This window comes from Dermacentor silvarum, chromosome 7 (genome assembly GCF_013339745.2).
Source record: "Dermacentor silvarum isolate Dsil-2018 chromosome 7, BIME_Dsil_1.4, whole genome shotgun sequence".
NCBI classification, from domain to species: Eukaryota; Metazoa; Arthropoda; class Arachnida; order Ixodida; family Ixodidae; genus Dermacentor; species Dermacentor silvarum.
Genome location: NC_051160.1, coordinates 70,848,101 through 70,869,649, shown reverse-complemented (window position 1 = coordinate 70,869,649; position 21,549 = coordinate 70,848,101). Strand labels below are relative to the sequence as shown.

At 42.7% G+C, this 21,549-nt stretch overlaps 1 protein-coding gene across 2 annotated transcripts; it reads right to left on the bottom strand.

The window, feature by feature from the left end:
- Nucleotides 1-3,257: 3,257 nt before the first annotated feature.
- Nucleotides 3,258-20,260, bottom strand: LOC119458186 (uncharacterized). 2 transcript variants are annotated; one of them, XM_049670827.1, is made up of 8 exons: nucleotides 20,028-20,260; nucleotides 15,988-16,038; nucleotides 15,708-15,789; nucleotides 12,982-13,010; nucleotides 10,764-10,818; nucleotides 9,284-9,327; nucleotides 5,494-5,587; nucleotides 3,258-3,501 (listed from the first exon to the last, which is right to left on the bottom strand). In XM_049670827.1, the coding sequence occupies exons 3-8, from the start codon at nucleotides 15,763-15,765 to the stop codon at nucleotides 3,362-3,364; spliced, it is 420 nt and encodes a 139-aa protein (XP_049526784.1). In that variant the 5' UTR covers nucleotides 15,766-15,789; nucleotides 15,988-16,038; nucleotides 20,028-20,260; the 3' UTR covers nucleotides 3,258-3,361. The 2 variants fall into 2 exon arrangements, with proteins under 2 accessions (XP_049526784.1, XP_037575940.1); XM_037720012.2 differs by lacking the exon at nucleotides 20,028-20,260 and adding an exon at nucleotides 19,719-20,021.
- Between the last annotated feature and the right edge of the window lie 1,289 nt (nucleotides 20,261-21,549).

Sequence of the window (21,549 nt, the reverse complement as noted above, 5' to 3'; positions counted from 1 at the left end):
ATGGACCACTATTCTACTGGAAAAGGCGCATTTAACCCACCAATTTCGAACATTGACTACACATTGGCCATACCACGACCATAAATTTCCCAAGATATACACAAGATGCCTTCTATAGCTCACCGAGGGCACCGGAGTAACAAACTACGAATTTCGTATGATGCACGAAAACACATGGAAAAACGAAGATCTAGTAATTATCTGCAACACTTGCCATTAAAGCAGGAAAGTGAAATTTTCACAACGCATTGCGCTTAAAATCTTGCCTATTTTCACGGAATTTCAAGTCCGTATCTCGTGCTGTTGTTTATGGAGTCTGGGAAACATTTTGATTAGCGGCAGTATGACACCCTGGAACGCTTCAATGAGTAACTTTCTACAAAGGCTGTAATGAACAGGAGGAACATTTCGTCACTCAGAACATTGCTTCGTAGATTCCTTGCCTCCTTCCGTACCCCTTTCCCATTTGGCAGTGTCCCCAGGGAAATACGCCTATGCAACACAGTGATCACAGGTGCGCACCTAAGTTTGCAGCAGAGAAGCTCACTGAAAAGTGACGCATACGCAGTGGCAGTAGCGCACCCAGGATCTCTGCCAGGAGGAGGGGGGGGGGGGGTGGCAGTTTGCCTATACCATCTAAACAGCACTAATTTCAATTTATTCACGGGGAATTGTCAAAAAATGCGCTTTTTGCGAGTGTGCAGACGAGTGCGCGTCTTACATTTTAGCTGCAGTACTCAAATGCGCAAGGAAAGAAAAGGGGTTAAACAAAAGGGGGGGGTCCAGTCGGCCTCAGGGGGGGGGGGGGGGGGTTACAATCTCTGAACCTCCCCCCCATCGGTGCGCCACTGCGCAGTGGCACACACAGGCTCGAACGGCCCACATATTTAGACTATATACACTACCTTCTGGATCAGACCTCACTTTTAGAATGGCTAGTCGTCAGGATCGGCCCATATGTTGGTTGGGATAGCAAAGTAGCTAGATATCCGGACAGAAAACTGGTCTGACTTTGCCAAGAATCCTATTCGCAATTAAAGTTGAAGAAACGAACAGTAGTGCATAAATCTGAAGAAAGAGGTAAGAATAGACTGAAACAAAGCGAACGATTAACTGTGTGAGTCGGTTAAGTCCTGATGTGTGTGCTTCCCGGCTTCGTTTGCGTTGCGCTGTAAGGAACATGGAACTTAAGCAAATCTACGCGAACACTTTACGGACCCTTGTCGTGCCCCAGCTCTAGTGATATGCACTCTGTGGCGATAAAATGTCCACAAAATCATGCGGAAAAAATATAGCCTACGGCCAGTTGCTAATGCGGAACTTATTTTTCTTGCTAACGTGGAAAATATCAGGGTCTTGTGGGCGAGAGGTAAGGGGAAACCCATATCAAGCGAGATGAAGTATGTTGGCCGCTTGTGCGAAGTCCACTAAGTCCAGTAGTCGGGCTCGGTGCATGGTCATTGCGTGGGCGAATTCACTCTTCAAATGTACTGATGTCAGGCGTCTGATGGTCCTCTGAGTGCTTGATGTCGCCAGCAGTCCCATAAGAGATGGCGCTCAAGAAAGTGAATGGCAACGCCATCTCTTTACTGAAGGGGTCACTGAGTTTCATTGACAACCACGGGGATTTCTGAGCGAAATGTAACCGTATGCTCTATGTGTCTCTTCGGGTTCATGAATACGAGTGTTAAGACATCACGCGAAATCTATCGGTTAGTCAACTGTGCCTTCCATCACAACTTTTACGCCCTCAAATGAGTTTGATATTGCTGCTGCTCACACAATAATCCTCATTTTTTCTACTAACCGTGACAGTGTAAAAATGTCAAGGTTACTGCACGTACTGTCGAATCAGCTCTACGTGTACATTGAATTTCTTACACCGTTCGTGCAAACCTTGATTTCAGATATTCTTTTTCTTGCAAAATTACCCCCTCAAGTTGTGTGTTTGTTTCGTGTGTTTTTCAATTTCTTGTGTTTTTCTCAATTTCGTGTGTTTTTACCCTCAACGCGTCCGTGCTTGAATTTTCCTTTGCGTCCCAATTGTTTTGAGAGGATCTAGCAGCACTGATTTAGGAGATTCTTATAGATTTTCCAAACAGCATGTGTTTTAAAGCACGTCTTGCAAATGTGGTAAGTACACCTAAGTAATAAAAGGCCACGTTCGCACTGTGAGGCTGAATTGCTAATATGTAGCAATGGTCATTGCATTATTAAAAAGAAAACAACGAAGTTAACTTCTGCCATTAGGATATCTGGTTCTCTGGCGTCGTCATTCCCGCCAGGACCTATTTATGTTTTGCCGTCCTTTTCCCTTTACACGAATGCCCGCTCGTGTGTTGGATCATCCACCCTTTTATCGATGGTCGACTTCCAGCATCTACATTACCCGTAGCACGCGGATCACGGCCTATCCCATCAATGCGAGGTTACGTTTACCAACTTTCGATGCAGAGTTCCATCCCTAAAGTTTTACCGTTATCGGGCTGGACTCAAGACTTCTAACCTTTGCTTCTTTTGTAACAAAGAATAAACGTTGATTGTTGCCTTTCTTTCATGCCACCAATTCACTACTTTGTGCAAAATTTTCCTTGAACCTTCATCATGTGTTCTCAATTACTATTTCAAAATTTATTATCCCTTGGAGCTGCGCACTTTGACCGCCGCCATAGGCCAATTTGCAATTCACTCGTTCACTTTATAGAAGCATCATCAAGCCGGTTACGCTGCTAGGGGTTCTATTTCTCTGTTTTAATGTTCGCTATATTTTCTAATAAAATATGTTTATTTTTTCGCTTGTTTCAAGAAGTTGTCACTGATAAATACTGATTGAATTTCTCGTTCGTCTGGCCAATTTCCTTCGTGGCTATGTGCCATCTTGAAAAGAACTCAACATAAACATCTAGCCATGTTTTGAGGAACCAACAAGAATCTTGGACTGATCGTTGCAGAATGCTCCTGCAGGGCTTCAATGGTCGTTTATATCCGTAATACAAGGCTTCATTAAGAGGCTACGTCAGCCAGTATATTTCCGAAATAGAGCTTCGATTCTTTCTTACGTGACGCTGCTTGAGCGTGGAGGTTGTAGATCGAGGCGGGTAGTTGCTCCGCCTGAGCGTCTCTGTCAATGCCTGTGGTATGTCACCAAACGTCTAACAAACCGATACCTCTCAGGGAAGATTTGAAAGGTTCAGTCGAAGGTTGCTATAAATGTCTACCAGGCTATCGGCTGAATGTCTGAGCGCTTGTTCCTGGCCTATTGCAGAGAGGTCCCTTTATTTGGGTTTGTACGATAAGAAATATCAGTGCTACAGGTATTCCAGACAGGCTTCTTCGCTTCTCATGGAACTTGGAGGAGTTTTCAGGGTCCGGGACTGATTGTAGGCAGGGTGAGTACAGCGGTGGCCGACTTGCAGCCATCGCAGCTGTACTTCCGGCGGCCGCTAACTTCGGCAATGGCGTTCGGCCCACAGGCCCGGTGTTGCTTCGTAATCTTGAGACCTGCGTGGAACAGAAGTGCCAGTGGCGTGCTCGTTCAAAGCCTATGGGCGACCAGCGCTGAATTTTTAAACGCCAACAACAGCGCCGTAACACATAGCCTAGCAATCAGAGGAGTTAGTTTTCAGTGGCACATCCTCCGACTTTGCTCTAGCAAAGACATCGCTAAATTTGAGACACATGCGTTCAGCTTCTGACATGACTGAGTACCGGTGTGGTAGAACGCAGGAGTGCATGAACTCCACTCAAAGCGCATGGCCATAAACAGAGCTTGACAGGACGCATCGGTGGCTAAAGCAAACGTTGATACAGGTGGGTGTCTATTATATTTCAAAATATTATATTTTTGTGGGCTCCCGACCGGGCGGTGTCAGCATATTGCGGTTGCATACTCCAATTGCCGTAATGCCTGCTGGCCAGGGCTGGTTGTCCGTAGAGCTGGTGCGATTTTTGACGTGTTAAATGTTTTTACCGTGTAGCTTAGCCTTCTTGGCACTAAACGTGGGACATGAATGTTCTGTCAAAGCTTATTTCACTAAGACGCTGATTAGGCTAGAGCATATTAGCATAATGGTACCGGGATCATGAAAATGCGAGTATATAGGACTCTGTAAGAAGGCAATCACTATAGGCTTAACCGAGCTGGGATGGATTGTTTGCGTCCTACCGATCTTTGCGAGAAGGCGTAAAATACACAACACTTTAGTCTGTTCGTTACCTTCTCCACGGCCAGCTCACGACATCGGGAAAGCCTTTGGCCTACCGGTGCCTACATGGGCTGAGCCACCGACTTAGTCTGGAGGCTTTTGCCCTCGGGCCCTAGTGTCTCTGAACCAAAATAAAATTCTTGCCATGCCATGCCATGCCTACCTTCTCCAGATTTCCGGCCTGCCTTTTCTGGACGTCCTGCTTAACATCACGGCACAATAGACTTATTCATTCAATCTGTTAAACGCGAACGGACTTCGTCATTATATCATTCTTCACAGGAACGAGTCCTTTGCGAACCCTAGCGCGAATTAGTAAGGAACACCAAGCGATTAGAGCTGTGTCACCAACATTCATGAAAGTAAATTTAAAGGAAGGTCGAGTGACCCTGGCTTATTCTCTCTAGCATGATTGTCCGCTATTGCTTTTGCGTCATATACGATTATCACATTAGAGTATCAGATACTTTCCCTAGAGTACCACAATAAATCAAATCAAAACAAATCAAAGTTCGTTTCCATTCTGTAGTGATACAGATTGAAAGAGAGTGAAAAAAGCTTGCTTTTTTAACAGTTCGGCTGGTTCCGAGCCCCTAAATAATAGTAATATTATTACATTTATTAAAGAAATACCAATATTATGGTCAATATTCAATGTAACGAAAAAAACTTTTTTTTAAACGGATGTCTGTATATTATATACAACTACACAAAAGGCCACTGGAGCGCCACATAGCACACAGAACATGTTAGAAAGGAAACAACCCACAAACTACTAACAGTACAAGACGTGCATCACTACAGTATCATAGAGTATCCCTAGAGTGTTATAACTAGAGTATCGCTAGAATGTCACATTACATCACATTTATTATAAGAATATCATAGGCTATCACGTTTTAACGAAAAATGTGCGCCGGCGCTTGTCTGGATGTCTGATTTAATGCTGTTTTTACTTTTGTAAAAACGAAATGGCTTGCATAGCCTCCCCGATCTGTGAGATGATACGCGGCACTGGCACTCAAGTGTATGCTAGCTCTAAAGTCCGTAGGCTGGCAAATTTCTCGATATCATGTACTACCTTGAGTCCTTAAGGCTGTCGAGACACACATTCTGCCATTGCATCCGCAAATGTATATTTTTGTGAAGCAATACCCATATGGAATGAAAGCACCATCTGTTAAAGACAACGATGAAATTTTAACTCGAGCACCCAGGGCCAGATCACCGCCGTGTTTGAAAGCGACAAAGAAAGAGAGAGAAAAAAAAGGAGAAATAGTAGACTAACACATGACGTCGTGCGAGTAGTAGCAAGGACACTCGTAGCAGTAGACGTTCTGGAAGACATAAGCGCACACTTCACCATCCTTGCAGACGGGAGCCTGCGGCAAAAAAAAAGCGAGAACAGAGCTCAAAAGCGAGAAGATTGAGACCTTTACGACGTAAGTTCCGGGAATGACCGGTGTCTCGTGGGTGGTACTAAACGATGGCTACCCGTAAGCTGGCCTTTCACGAGGTTTTGCTGCACGTACCAAGAAATTTGAGTCCCTTCTTTAGGATGGGAAAAAGCCCTAAAATCTAAGGAAAGACGGTCGACTGGCATGCACGCAGGGGCTAACCCGCAACTGTTTTCGTGTATGTCGATCGGCACTCTCGCCTATCTTTAATAAGTAACACTGCTGTTACTTGCGGATAGCCATCTATCTTAGACGAATCCTGCAGAGAAAATTATTGGCATTCCAGTTACTTTTGTGCTTCAATGCATCAAACGACGTTTTCTCAAGAAATTAATGGGAACGTCAATGCATTCCTCCGCAAAGTTCGGGAAATATATCTCGAAACTGGTGTCATCCTGAGAATTCGTTCCAAGTGGATCCGCCTTGGGAACTCCACGGCTATAATTTGTAAATTTCAATATGGACCGTAAGGTTTTTAGTCAGAAGCTTAATTAGTGAATTTTCGTTAATTAGTCGATTGTGCATTTCAATGTTTTCTGCAAGTAATGTCGGCCTCTTCGAGTAGACCAGCTCATGAACTAGAATTGTGCTACCTGCCACAGGCAACCTTTAAAAATTTTCGACAGTGTTCGCTGAAACGCCCTGTATATACATGATGGGCCAGTTATGCTTGCAACACATCGATGAGGCAGACTGACTCGATTGCTCGCTTGCGCATACTGTCGCCGATGTCCCTGTTTCTCGCCATCATAGAGCGCTGACGCTCGCGCAATCTTCGAAAAAATTGCAACTGCAGTATTTTCCCTATGCAGCATCCGAGAGCAGATTACCGTGTTATCCGAGGTTGTGCAAAGCTGTCGAAAAATATGCGACAGTTTGTCGCAAAAATGCCGCACAACCACGAGAAAAATGACAAATGCGCCTTGAAGCACCCGAGTCTTCTGTTTACGCACTCATGCCACGCTGACGTGGGATTCCTTTATTGTGCTGTATCTCCAGCTCATAAAAGCACAGGTATCCCAGTACAGTCGATGTATCTATCACTTATGGGATGAGGATATGGCACTTTTTTCCGGCTCATTGGTAAGGGAAAAAAAAAAGGAAATACTGAGCAAAAGTGGTGGCTTTCCTGCCTCGCTTTTAGTAGCTTGCCTCCCTTCTAGTAACGGCAAACTAGCTTCGCCATTAAAATAAATTGTCTAGTGGAGCATCATGTCCGCCATGTCAAGTGGCCAATTAAGACACTTTGAATACAAAATACGTGTCTCCACTGTAATGTCTCACAGAAGTCATTATGCCTCCTAAGCAGTTTAACGCGTCATACCTCGATATATGGTCTGATGTGAGGTGTCGGCTGTGGATTGTGCTGGAACCTGCTTACTACAGCTTATACATGGGGTCATCAAAAGCGCGCGTCGACTCGGCAGCCAGCGAGGATCTCTCGGAATCCGAAAACTCGAGGCAGCTTTGTGCCTGTGTGAGCGATGAAAGCTGATGGTCAGTGATAGGTTCATGTTTCAGGAGCTTCAAAAAAGAAAAAAAAGAAAGCTTGCGTTGTCGTTTTAGAAGCGACGATAGAAGTTTCTTTGAAAGAAAGCATACATCTAGAATTATTTAAAAAATAATAGGGTTTTTAAAGTAGCTCATTGTTTATATTCTAAGCTACTAAACTCACTCCTTCCGACTTCCACGGGTTTTTGTATAATTTCGCGCATGCCTCCGACGATGCGGATGCCCTTAAGTTAAGTTTTTTTTTTTTTTTGAAACCATCGTATGTCCTGTCCTCCTCATACTGAATTACGTAGTGGACCTGAACAGCTGCTGCACATAACACTTCGTTGTTTTTTAACAATGGCTATATACCCGACCACATAGGCTTCTAGAGCTCGGAGATCACAAAAAGTGACGTGCTTGCAGTTCCGGTACCCATTCCGGGTTTTATGGGTTAAGCATGGTCCAGTGGTGTAGTGCACACCGAACCTTTTCATTTCATTGAAGAAGCATTGACTGAAAGTAAATTTGTTTTTCGCTCATTTTTCTGCTCCAGGACATTTGTGTGCAGGGGTACATGCAGCCGGCTGCAAAGTCATTGAGCTCCTCTAAGGAAGCCATAGTTACAACCCTCTATTAGTAGTAAGTAGGGGTCGGTGAAAATTCAAAATTTCGAATACGAATCGAATATTACACACTAACTACTCGTACTCGCATTTGAAAAGGAAACTTAAGAGGATCTGAAGGCGAGCTCGTTGGTATAAATTCATTGAAGAAAACAGCGCTCAAAACTCGGACGAGAAAGGACAACGCTCGACCTCTCTTCTTCCTTTCTCGTCCGTGTTTTAGAACTGTTTTCGTCAATGAAAAGGGACTATTTGTGGTTTTCGAACATTCGAAACCAACGAAATATTTTAACAACGTCCGCCTGTTAAAATCTGATTACTGTTCTCCTTCTGCTAAACAATGTATCGCAAATTATCAAAATGAAACAACGACAGAAGTTCTGGATGCAGTGCAGAAACAAAATGGCCAATGCAAGATTTGTTTTAGGTTTTCAGGCGGAAGCATACGTAAGAACCTGTGATTTTTGCTGGTAGTCTGCCATCCAGTGTTTTTGGCGCTGTAGTCATGTAGCAGTTTTACCGTTTCGCTACAACCAGGTATGTTTTCGTAGCAACGTACCCTTTTTTCATGTGTATATGGCACACAAGTGTTTCAACAGCTCTTCTTTCCCTAAAGCTTCGGACCTTTCTTCGACAGCCATTTATTTTTCGTGTTTTTTTTTGCAAACTTGTCATACTTATGCCATTTAGTCTCAGACAGCGCGTTTGCAACCAGGACCTGAAGACATTGAGTGGCTTTTCGGGCAGCTTTATTTTGTTGACAATTGACAAGTGAGCCTTTATCCCTAAAAGCTAGCTGTCCTTTTTGCACTAGTCATTACGAGTGTGGTGCCTAATTATGCTGCAATAAATACTCTTGCTGTAAATATGCGCGTATGCACTGACTATTTGATATTCGATTGGATATTCGTATTTACTATTTATATTCGATTCGTATTCGAAGAAGTCGACATTAACCTACATATAGTATTACGGAATCGTAGCACCTATCTTGGTCGCATCTCTTCTGCCGGCGCACACGTAATCGTTTAGATGTGTCGTAGCATTTTCTATTTTCCTACGAGTTTTACCGAAAGCTTAAAAGGAGGCGCCGAAATTAAACATTGTGGGGTTTAACATTGCGAAGCTGCACAGTGGACTGTAAGGAACGCAGCAGTAGGAGGCTCCGGATCAATTTTGATCATCCGGGCTTGTTAACCTGTACCCAAAGCATGGTACTCGAGGGTCGCTGCATTCTGCCTTCATTATAACAGGTCGCCCATTTTGCAAGCGATCCCGCGACCTCGTGTGATCATCAGGAGAACGTCATCATCTAGCCGCCACGGAGGGCGAAGTGTTGAAATGTGCCGGGTGCACGGACGCCGAGGTAACAGTTTCGACCGGCGAGCGTCGGCACAATAAAAATGCTACAATGCGCCTTAGTTACAAAGACAGATGCGCAGAAAACGCTGCACACGACGTGACGTAATCAAAATAGTAAGTAAATACGGATGGTAATACGCACGTTTTTACCGCCGCATCTTGTCTCGTGGTTTTCGATGATGATACCTAGAAATGGAAATGTATTAGAAATAAATTGTGACTATTTGCGCTCCTGGCGGCAGGGGAAAAAGGTAGAAAAAACCGTGTTTCTTTTGGCTTCATTTGTTGTCTATCGGATAATTATCAAGCCTCAGTAAAGTGCTGTGTTTCAATTTATAGCCTCGATATGCCTACCAACTAAGTAGACGAAAAATGCACCAATGCGAAAGTGTCCCTTTCCGGGAACTTCCTGAAAAGGGAGGTACCCTAAAGCGGTTCCTCAGGACCACAAATAAAGTTCTTTGTCTGTCTGTCTGTCTGTCCCTTTCAGCGAGCGCTATTTGCCCGTGAAAATTGCAGTGTCAAAATTTACTTACGCGAGCAGTCACGTATCTCGTTTTTATTGGAAGGCCACTTCTAAGAGCTCCTGTCTTATCAGAAGCAATTGCCATAACATTGAACATTTGGTTCACTTTACGAAAAGAAGTGTAGCGGTGGAAGACGTGATGAGTCTTCAACGACGCTTGCCATGTGTACTTTTTGCGAAAAACAGTACACAATGTTTTGTTTTTTGCAGATACGGCATTTGGGGCTCTGAAACCACCAAATTTCCATTTCGATGGCAGTTCTCTTCCTTATAAGAACAGTATTATACTTAGAAATATTGGCAGTGCTTTCCAAAAGGTTATACTCAATGCAACTGGCCCCTTTTCCAAAAATTTCTTCGAATGGTTTTATTAAGTTGATCCGACTCCCAAGCAACGACGCATCAAAACATTATGCGCGACTGGCGTATTTCATTCCGACAGGTCGTCCATTTAAAGATTATTTTAAATGTTTCTTCAGTGGGTTTAATAATGCTCATTAGCTTTCTCAGAACAAGCAGTGTGGCATGATCTGGCTTGTTTTGTAAGTCATGGTCGGCTTCCTAGTGCAAATGCTCGAAACTTCGGTTAGGGACAAGCTCGCGCAAGACACTGACGCTCACACACATTTACTCGACATCTCGCTCTGCTTAGAACATTGATTATAACCAATGGGCCAAATAGAGAGATTTATGAATACTTTAATTGACCTATTTTTTGTCAAACGTTCGCGTGCTTTTGGGTGGAAAACACACTGATTTAGACACCTGCTCATAGACCAATCGGAAGGGAAAGATTAGCGTTACAAAAAACGTTGCAGCTTCGCCCAGAATGAGGAAGAACTGACGCACTAGCTGATGGAATATAATGCGCAATACATCTTTTAGTCGCAATAAAATAGACATTCACTGTAATATAGATATCTGAGGTGATCAGACAAACAAAGGCCTACAAGAGATGTCTCATGTTCAGCTAACGTTTCCACAAGGACACTTGACTTCGATGAAGACAACTGCCCTTACCGACACGTTCGTTCAAACCTGAGACATCCGTTGTTAGACCATTTATGATGACAAATGCGTAGTATTGTATTCTTACATTCGTAAGGTGATTTAGGGCAGTCCTTTTGTCGGCAGGTGTATCCTTCGAGACACTGAAAAAGTGGGTAGGTTTTTGCGTTATCTGTGAACGTAATACAAAGCATGTTTCTCGTGGCAAAAGTGTTTTGGCGTGTGATAATGTGAGAAAAAGTATGCACCGTACGCTTACAAGCTTCCAACCACTGTAAGCCATGTTTCTGAGACATGGACCCAGTCAAGTTCTCTCAGACACTGTTGTCCGTGCCCCAAACATCAGTAAAATGCTGAATAAACATTGATTTATTAACTGATTGATTCATTCAGCTTCCGTTCATTAGTGGCTGCTCCGCAAAGCACAAACTCTGGTCAAATAGTCAAAAATAATTAATTAGGCCTACTGCCCATTTATCTCCGTAAATATCTTTGCAGCATTGAAAAAGTGTCGGTGTTTGATCTGTAGCTTTTACATTTAAGTGCGTGGATTATCCAAACTAAAATATGCGTGAAACTATCAGCAATTCACACATGGGGGTTACTTGGAACAACTTCGGAACACTTTTACCCCTGCGTAAATATCAACCTAAGATGGTTATAAAATGAATCTTGACAGTTGGTAGACTCACTAAAGACTCAGTGTAGAGCACGTCGCTTCTTCAATTCAGTTTCCTTCTACTATAGTCTCTAGTTTGACCAACTGTGTGCAAATTTTGATGTGTTATGCAGCCTAGACTTCTCCACGGAGCCTCTACATGAAGTCATCGACATTAAATGTCACAAAGCGTGGAATTAGAAGTCCACAGACCATCTATGTATGTAGTCTATCAGTACGATTCGCAGAAAAAAGTAGGTATAATATTTTAAGAACTGTATAAATAAATAATTGTGAGTAGATGTCAGGCGAAAGTGTTTACTGGGTAAGATTTGTTAGAAGTGCTCTTTGTGTGCTTGTTTCCATTGGGCGTGCATGTACGTATTCACCGCTAAATATAAGCCGCTAAAAGGTAAGCCGAGTTTAATGCAGGGGATATTCAATACTTGTCTGACAGAAAGAACAAGAATCATCATCAGACCATATGCTGGGCTTGCTGCGAATCAAGTACGGGGCTACCTAGCGGACAAGTGCAACGCAATGTGTTCAGCTTCAAATTCAATTTATATGTGCTCAATTTGTCTAAATTATACGAATGGTATATTCGGTCTATCCCTTTAATTAAATCTCCTCAAGGCACATAGCGCAATTTCGACTAAATGACTTGATGAGAAGGACTACATAGAGACAATAAATAACGAGGAGAAATTGAACTAACAGCATCTTAGTACTTATTTTATATTTAATTGCATTAAGCCGAATGTCGTATCCACAAAACTAGAGTCAGCGTGCAAGGATCATGCACATTTTCCGGCAGCCCTCAGACATACAACCGTTTCGTAATATCCACACCGAAAACATGTGGCAAGATATGTTGATATTGTAGATAATAGCTTCCCTTAAAATATTTTTTCCCAGATTTGTCAAACACTGTGAGACTGATCTACTTAGAACGCCGATATATTTTGATGCACATTTCACAGGCGATACAACTGTGATTTGGCAGCGCTGAGTTCCGTTAATTGTGACAAACAGCGTAGCAGATGACCGACGAAGAGCAAATTAATTGTAAATGACGAGCGCTCGCACTGTGTAATTACGTTTCACATCGTTCAACGAATCACAATATTTTCAACTTGATCACAATATTCAGGGACGGATATCTCAGAACTGGTGCTGTTCTCTGCATTTTCTTTAACCGTGTTATCTGCATTTTCTTTAAACACGACTTGAAGAACTATTCAAAGCATGTTCAACATCTCACATCTCAAAAATTATCGCATGTTGGAGTAAGGTGGCCATGGAACAAAGAGCTGACCAGAATTCAAATAGGCTGGCTTCGACTTCACAAAAACGTGATATTCCGTCAAACATGAAATTTTTGTAAGAATTATGCCAGTTAGCTAGTTAACATCGTCATGTGCATTGCATACACTGCGCGCGTCTGCAAGCTCTCGAGCTCACGAAATGAATTATGCTATCTGGCACAGGCATTCATTGAAATTAGTAGAGTGACAATACAATCCCTCGTATGCTTTTCCATACGAGCACGGTAAATCCTGTGGCTCAAGCTTCCCGCGTGTTCACCTTTCGTAACATTTGCGGAATGCCATTGGTAATGTAGTCCATAGGAGCCTTGAATACGTACCGAACATGTCTTCCCGGTGACAGCGATGCCTGCAGACAAAGACCACATCAAAATGTCACACAAATTTTAAAATGTTATTATGTCGCTTACAAAAGGGCACTTGCAATACAAATGCACAATTTGATAAGCGCTAGTACCAAAACTATTTTTGCATGTGCCATTATACCACCTAATTCGTTTCCTGTTTTTTCTCACCGCAGAACAATGTGTTATTTGAATAGCGCTTCATTTGAGAGTACTCGCATCCTTCTACTAGTGAAAATACTGTCTTCTCTTAACGAACTACGAAGTAAAATCAAAAAGAAAATCGTTTTATTATGATTACTTAGGCAGCCTACACAGTAATTTATAAATGGGGAGTTCAACGAATCAAGTATTTTCAGAATGCACTATCACTGAAATGAGAGCAAAGCAACAAGTCAGCGACATCGAGAATCCAAAATTTGCTTATCGCAAACATTCCCAGGCAAAGACTCACCACTAGAGGCCAGATTTTTAGGCTCTAAAAATGTACGTTTCAAGTGCCTAGAACAGGCACTTAAAGCCTCCTTTTAGGCACAATGAGGGTCGAAATAGGCACTATAAGTTGTTCGTAAAGCACATGTTTTATGTATTGAATACACGCAGCCCATTTTTATAGTAACACAATTGACGTAGCGTTCGCGTGTGAGGTCGTAGAGGCAGCCATCATATTGTGAAGGCCATCGCTTCTCAGCTCTTTGCACGGCAAAGGAGAGGCCGCTGTCAATCCACATACTACTGCCAAAACGCTTCATGCATTTGTTCTAGCACAATGAACAGGTATTGCATATTTATTAGTCTAACTTTTCTCTCAACAATGACACATCAAGTAGAGCAAGCCCGAGAAACACATAATAAGGGAGGGAATCTGATGAATAGTTAATGAAGCTATAATTCGTGCCTAATAGATTGAAGTCACCAAATGTTCCAGTAAGAAAAGAAGTGTTCAACAGTGCGCGCTTACAAGTATTTGCAAAAGAGTAACACATGATTATTATCTCTAGGTCTTGTGATTCTGGACTGTGCCTCTTCTCACTCAAAATAAGGATCAGGCTCAAAACAAGAGCTCAATATCGACAGAGGCCGGTGAATGTATGAATATTTGTATTTATGTGTGTTTGACAGCTTCACTCTCTGGGATTCTCTAGTGTTAACGAGTGAGAACCTGTTTCGACAGAGGGCGCCACACTTATGTTATGGTGTTGTGGTAAACTTATGTTACAGTGTGGTAGCTGTGTCACGAATCACGATTCGTGGACTGTTCGGGAAAATATTTCCTAATGCACTTTTAGTATATCGCTATGGCTTTATTTTTGGCAAGGTGTTTCTCTTTTTATAACACGTTGGAGCACAGGAGCGTGTGTAATAGTTATTACAAGCAAACATTTAGCTAGAACGAGCTGAAGAGAGTGGGGGGGGGGGGGGGGGGAGGTGAAGGCGGGAAGAGTTTATTGCTCATATACTGCAGAGTCTAGATGCGCCGCGGAGGCGCCCAGAAAGGGAACCGCGTAGCTACATTCGAGTGCGCTTACATGATTGCACCTAGCACACACCCAGCGCGACCTACAGTCAACAGTCTTTCCCAGCTGACGTCTGCAGTACACTTTTCTCAAATAGTAACGCATTCCTCTCTGATATCCCTACCTACAGCGTAACACGTAGTTGCGTGTACACCGCTGAAGGAGGTTTTCAGTGATCTTTTTCTTCGGCATTATTAATCAGTGTTAGGCAGATGGCTATATAGGCACTTAAAAGCTCAACTAATTTTGACAACACAAGCACTTATTTGCAGACATTTTGATAGGTGCATTGCCATTACCGACAGCGTCTGCAAAGCTGCTAGTTCTTGTGGGAAGTAATGACTGAATGTACTTTGGAAACAAAAACAGTGCCACAAAAAAAACATTTTCAGGTGCCAGAAGAAAGAACAGGCATATATAAGAACAATGGAACGAAATGGGCATTTACAGCCACAATAAAGTTAGTGCTAAACCACATTGTAACCCATAAATCATACTCATACAACAAAAAAGGGTAGAGGCCCTGACGCACGGGAACAATAGGCAGTGGCCGGTAATAAGGTCTCAACTCATAACTATGTGACATTTGAGCTGCAATTAGACATGTTTACTCTGAAAACGAGAACAATTTCAGCCAGTAACGCTTTCATCTTAACCCACTTAGACAATATATTTGATAACATTTTATTCTAGGTGCTGGTATGGCGGTCAAAACATTGGTTTCTTTGCGTAAATATGTGCTTCGAGAGTTGAAGAGACGTTTGTGCAAATAAACCTAAATACCGCTTTGTTCGCTAAGCAAGACAGCATGCATATTTCCTCAAAATTTAACACCGAAATCAATGTTCATTTTTGCGTTGCCCTTTCCGTTACGTGTGAAAATTACGTGGATACCGTGTATAGTTCGTGTAGCTTTCGCGGCATTGCCAGAAATAGTAAACCTTTAGACTACGTATCGCACGGTTCAGTACAGGGGTCATGTGGTAGTTCATTTATTTATTGAAACCTTAGGCTTGGACCACCGAAAACACGAATGTCTATCGATGCTCAAACTGTGGGCCTTCAACGAGAATGTCCCCTACAAAATCTTCAGAGGCGCAACAATGACATATCGTGATATTTCAAATATATTGAAATAGTTAAAATATTTTGAACATAGGCAGTGTGATGCATGTTGATACTCACAGTGACCCTGCGTCTTGCAAGTTGATCCGGAGGTGTAGTTGTAATGCGTGACGCACATTTTTCCATCGGCGCAGTCAGCGTTCTAAAACGTTTAACAGGAAAGCAGTTTAGGTGCACACCCCTTGCAAACAACGTGCAGCGTCACGGCTTTTCCATTATTGTTCTCCTGAAACTGCCACAACTAAGAGCGCCACGACCTCCAGAGGGTGGGTAATCTTGTCTCGGCTTTCTAGGATATCTAATAAAATGAAATTTAACATGTATGAGTAATCGTACTCACAGTGGTGCAGGTCAAGTTGGTGCATGCCGGCACGTCCACTATAAACCAAGGCTGCGAAAAAACAAACACCAATGAAACTCAGCATTTGTGGCCGAACATAACCGAATAGAAACTGCAAGCTTCAAGTACTCAAAAATGTGCCAAAAGAACAAGCTAAACTATGGACGATCAAAATGATTTGCCGTATCAGTTTTTTGTTGGAGTGGACGTTCCAAAGCTACGTCATAAGCTATCAGCTACTCCTACAGTGGATGAATCAGTAAACAAACGTTATGCTGCTGCTTCTGCTGTTGTTCATTAACTGCAACAATATTGGAAGTATGATTAATGTCATAAAATTGCAACTAAAGCAAGAGACTAAGTAGATAAGAATATACGAGTATAACGAAAGCAGTGATGATAACCTTAAACAATGACTATGAACTGTAAAAGAGAGGAATGTGCTGAGAACAATAATTGCACGATGGCACCGCTACTGAGACTAAGGCTGAAACAAAATAGAAACAGGGCACGCGTTGACTTTCAACTAATATTTTATATAAAATAAAACGGTCGAGGGTACGTGTGAAAACTAAGAACTAATCACGAACCCGACCGCGTAACAATAATAGGTTGGACTCATGGTAGTCAGCATGTGCTGGCGAGATATTCATATTGTTTGTCACTGAGAGTGATCGATGGCTGACTTTACCAAGTGTCCCCTTTATTTGTACTTAGATGACATCAGCAACCTCGCGGACCAGCTGCTGATCATGACGGGATGAAGTAGTCGTGTCACAAAATGTGTGCATGAACCCCCGTCAAAAGCTTTATGCCAAGAACAAATCTTAAAGTAACAAATATTACATGTTTTCACTGGGCTGAAGACGACAAAGACAATTTGGTGTCTTGCTCAGAGAACGAATAAGTGGAGACAGGTCATGTACACCACGATGCCATCTTGGTTCATGTTTTGCCTCTCTGTTCATTTATAGCTTGTAAACAGTTGTAAATAGGCATTTTCTTGTAACACTGTCATGTATAATGTAGAGTCAGTCCGTGAGCCGTGACAAGCATTAGTATTCTCTACTCACACTGAAGTACCTCAGTTTACTAGCAAAGAGCCTCAAATACCACTGACCCGAGAACGTGACGACACTATAAATGATGAGTAAAGAACAAGGACCTGCGCACCTCAGATTAGCAAACAAAATGCCACTGACACTACTAAGATATTATGACCTCCCCCCCCCCCCATCTTCCCGGTAAAGCGACATAAAAATATAACAGTCCATCAATTTTACAGCAGTGTTCACTAGCAACTAGTGAGATCACTTTCCACAGGAAAGTCGCGCAGAGCTTTCACCGCTTTACTGTGATATGGGGTCCGAGAACTTTCCTTACCAATAGAGGACGCTAATTCATGACGTCGAGAGCAACCACGAAGCGTCTGTCGATGATTGTCAAAGTGTGGGAATTCAGTGAGGATGTGTTCTACAACAGTTTCGGGGTGCGACAACAAACTCAGTGAGAAGCAATGTTTCCCGTAGGCTACAAGAACAGCGGAGCGCGTACGCCACCTCGAGACGTAGGCAATTCAAGAGTGTCTATAGGCTGCTCAATCTTTAGGTTTTATAGAAAGCGTAAGAAAGGGTCAATGTTCTGCGAAAGAAACTATTTAGTTCACCAATCAAACAGCACAGTTCTTCATAATTTAAGTCTCAGTCTATGAATTCCGGCTTTGCCGTCCAATACTGAATGTGCAATTGGTGTCGATACCCTTTAAGTGTGTGCCGTTCTGTCCGCTACCACATTACTATTCGTTTCATAATGGTTTGGTGCCTACTGTAAACGGATCTGATGGCTGTAATATACCACGCAGTCAATGTATATATATATATATATATATATATATATATATATATATACAAACGAGAAAAAAGGTAACCGAGATGCTCGATTTATTACTCATATCATAAGAGGTCAACAAACAATGACACCAAGGACAACATAGGGGAAATTACTTGTACTTACTAATTGAATTAAAGAAATGATACATTAATGTCAATAAAAGATTAATGCAAATGAAAATGGGTGAAAAAACAACTGAAATGAAAATGGATAGAAAGAGCATCTTACGCGTAATGTGAACCCGTGGGACCGTTCCCCGCCTGTGGCCAGTTGTTTTTTCATCCATTTTCATTTCCATGAATTTATCATTTCTTTAAATCAATTAGTAAGCACAAGCAATTTTCCTATGTTGTCCTTGTTATCAGTTTGTTGACCTCTTGTGATATGATTAAAAAATCGGGCCTCTCAGTGCCTTTTCTTATCAATCAATATATAACGAGGGCTCGAATCCGGCAACATTGATGCCTTCAGGTAGCATATGTGGGTTTATTGACCAGTTACCTTCACCCAAAAAGATCACGTACTCGTGACGCCTGCGGCAGAAAGGATGTTCCACATCCGCCGCCTAGGTTTGCGAGTGGTGGCGCTGGCTAACGCTCACAGGGTTAGTTTTATAGTCGTAAAACATAAATACCCCAGAAAGTGGATGGGAAAACGGCGTCGCGGTAGCTCAATGGTAAGAGCATCGGACGCGTACTGGAAGACGTGGGTTCATTCCCCACCTGCGGCCAGTTGTTTTTTCATCCGTTTTCATGTTCATTATTTATGATTTCTTTAATTCAATTAGTAAGTACACGCACTTTCCCCTATGTTGTCCTTGATGTCATTGTTTGTTGGCTTCTTATGATACATATATATATATATATATATATATATATATATATATATATGTGTGTGTGTGTGTGTGTGTGTGTGTGTGTGTATGTGTGTGCGTATGTGTGTGTTACTGTTGTAACACAGCGAGGATTTGTCATTGTAAGGATAACCTTTCATTAGTGCCTTCAGAGCTGCTTTGCATTTTGTGTAAATCACACGCTGGTGTAGGTGTACCCTGTCGACATGCAGCGGACACAATAGTAATGCAGATAAGAGTTATAAAGGAAACATGGGACATTTATAAAGGAATCAAGTACTAAGCGTTATTCTATGTGAGAATGTTGGGCATGTTAAGCGGGCGTTTATTAATGTGTGAACAGTGTAGAGGACAAAATTTATATGTAACGTACGTATTAGGAAGTTATTCGAGCTTTATTACCATTCGGTTTCGTTTATATGATACAAGAGACGCTTACCAGCATCAAGTGTCACATTTGGATTCGAGAGACCCATAAGAAAAAGCTACCGTAACTGATAATTGGCAAATATTTCAAAGTACTCGCTGCTATTGGCAATAAAACAGCATGAATCTGAACATAAAAATACAAGGCGATTATTGCACCAGATCTAAGGCTTTAAAGTTAGTTCTAAAAAACAAAGCAGTGAAAAGTACGTTCAATAAGTAAGCTTATTATTAGCTTTATATAACAATGAAGACGTCCAACTGCAGATACTTGAATAAACTTCAGGAAATAAAATAAATAGAATCTATTACCCGTTCGGTTTACAAACACGGAATGTAACGTGACTTGCGTCGCGATATTCATTGATTCAAGGTTCTACGCCCAATAAAATGAAATCACCGTTGTGAACTTATCAGTATTCGGAACTCGTTTTCGCAGGGACTGCTGAGAAGGGGCTTAACAAACAATAAAAAGCTAAGCAAAATGTTCGCCCAAAACAGAACTGTATCACGAATTCAAGAAACACCATAAAACACAAAGAAAGGCTTGCACGTGACTCACCGATGAGAGCTGTCACGATAGCAGGATGCATGGCGACCATCTCGTAATGTACACTGCCTAATGGAAGCTATAGCACTGCAAAATGTACCCCACTTAGCTTTCAATGGCACGGCGCAGAGGTTTAGTTTTCCCGAAACAGACGCTTCCAGTTGGTGCTTTCGCTGTTCACAGCATTATGGTTGAGCCTTACCACAAGAACACAGCACGTACATCTTGGACCGATATTTGCGTACAGCGCAGGCAAAGCACGGCGGAGGCTATGAACACCTCGCACATTACGCGAGAAAATGTAGTCCCAAGTCGCCTCACCAAGAGCTTTGTAGAGAATCACTGTTGAGGGCGCTTGTCGATTGTTTCGTGGGGAGGCCGGAGCGATGTTTTACGGCTCTCGTTCTTTAGGTGGAAGGGAAGGCCTCGCGAACTCACGAAACAGGGCGGAGTAACACCACATCGTCTGAAACGTTCTTCGAGACACTCTCGACTGGTTTTTTACTACAGCTCCGTCAACAAACGCGTGCCTCTGTCACACTGCAAGGAAGTTACGCTAACAAGGAGCTTTAGAAAGCTCACTCACCTGACTAGGCTACGCGCGCTGAATATCTTTTTACGCGGGATTTTCCTCTGCGTGGCGTAACCGGTTTGCACGTGACAGGCGTTGCGACAAGCGCGGTTAAAGACGTGTCCTTGATGTTATTGTTGTCTTGGTTTTCTTTTTTCTTTTTAACTTTTTCAAAAACCACGTAACAGAATGCCGCAGAAATGAGATACAGGAGAGATCTGATGTGCAGAGCGCAAACCGATGACATAAAAAAAATGCGTACCCATTTAAATTGTAAAGCGAATATAAGGGCTGACTACGTTATTGACAGACGAGGCATAAGAAGGAAGGCGTGACGTTTTTATTTTCTCGTGACAAAGCTCATTCGCTATCCTTTCGACACTTTGGTAACCACAACGCCCGGAGAAGCGGCAACGGAAATTGTGTGTGAACGATGACGTGATTTGAATCAAGTGGGGCCGGTACGCCTCCTCGGTCGTGAAAACACACCAATTTTGGCGTTTGATGTGAACAGAGTTAACGAAACCGACCAAGCAGGTGCTTTCCCAAGCGCCATGATTGCGGCGCCCGATATCCCCTTGTGCAGAATCGAGCTACACTGTTCACTTGAATTTAGTGAACAGGGTTGATAATCTGGGCGAGGTCAAATTCCCCCATGCTGGCGCTTTGATCCAATCAGCGAAGCCGTAGCCCCATTGTGAGCCAATAAGAAGGGAGAAGATGGCGAATTTGAGAAATTGGTGTAATTTGAGGGTTTTCAGGATAGCACCCGAAGATTAAAAAATGCGAACAAATTTAGTGTAGCGTGGGTGGAAACTTGGTAGATTATGGTCACTTGTTTACTTAAAGGCGTATTTTGTATGACTGGGACGCGCTATGCAAGCTCAATTACTTATCCCGCCAGCAGTACTGCGGGAACGGTAAGAGGGACCAGTTAATTGAAACTTCAAAATCCAGATTGACACACTGACGTTTAGTACTCCAACGTGGACATCAAGGTGAGTATCTCATTTTTACGAAGCTCGATATTGCAAGGCGCAGAAGAGCAACGCATAGGCCAATGGTACCATAGGTCTGCATAATCACTCAACAGCAGACTGAGTCATACTGACTCTAGCACAGGGTAGCCAGCCGGTCTGCAATAACTAACTCCCTGTGTTTCTTACTCTCTCTGACTCATAAGTGCTCCACACTCATTCCACAGGCGCGAGAGAGAGAGCGTTAGCGAGTGGTGTGAGTGGACCTGGGTATGAACGGGAGTGCCTGTTAACG

What these genes read in the sequence shown, in the direction of transcription:
- LOC119458186 (XM_049670827.1), bottom strand. Translation starts at nt 15,765, where the DNA reads ATGTGCGTCACGCATTACAACTACACCTCCGGATCAACTTGCAAGACG. An exon ending in CAAGATGCGGCGGTAAAAAC is followed by an intron (nt 5,588 to 9,283) that starts GTGCGTATTACC and finishes TTTTTGCCGCAG; the next exon opens with GCTCCCGTCTGCAAGGATGG. An exon ending in CTACTCGCACGACGTCATGT is followed by an intron (nt 3,502 to 5,493) that starts GTTAGTCTACTA and finishes TGTTCCACGCAG; the next exon opens with GTCTCAAGATTACGAAGCAA.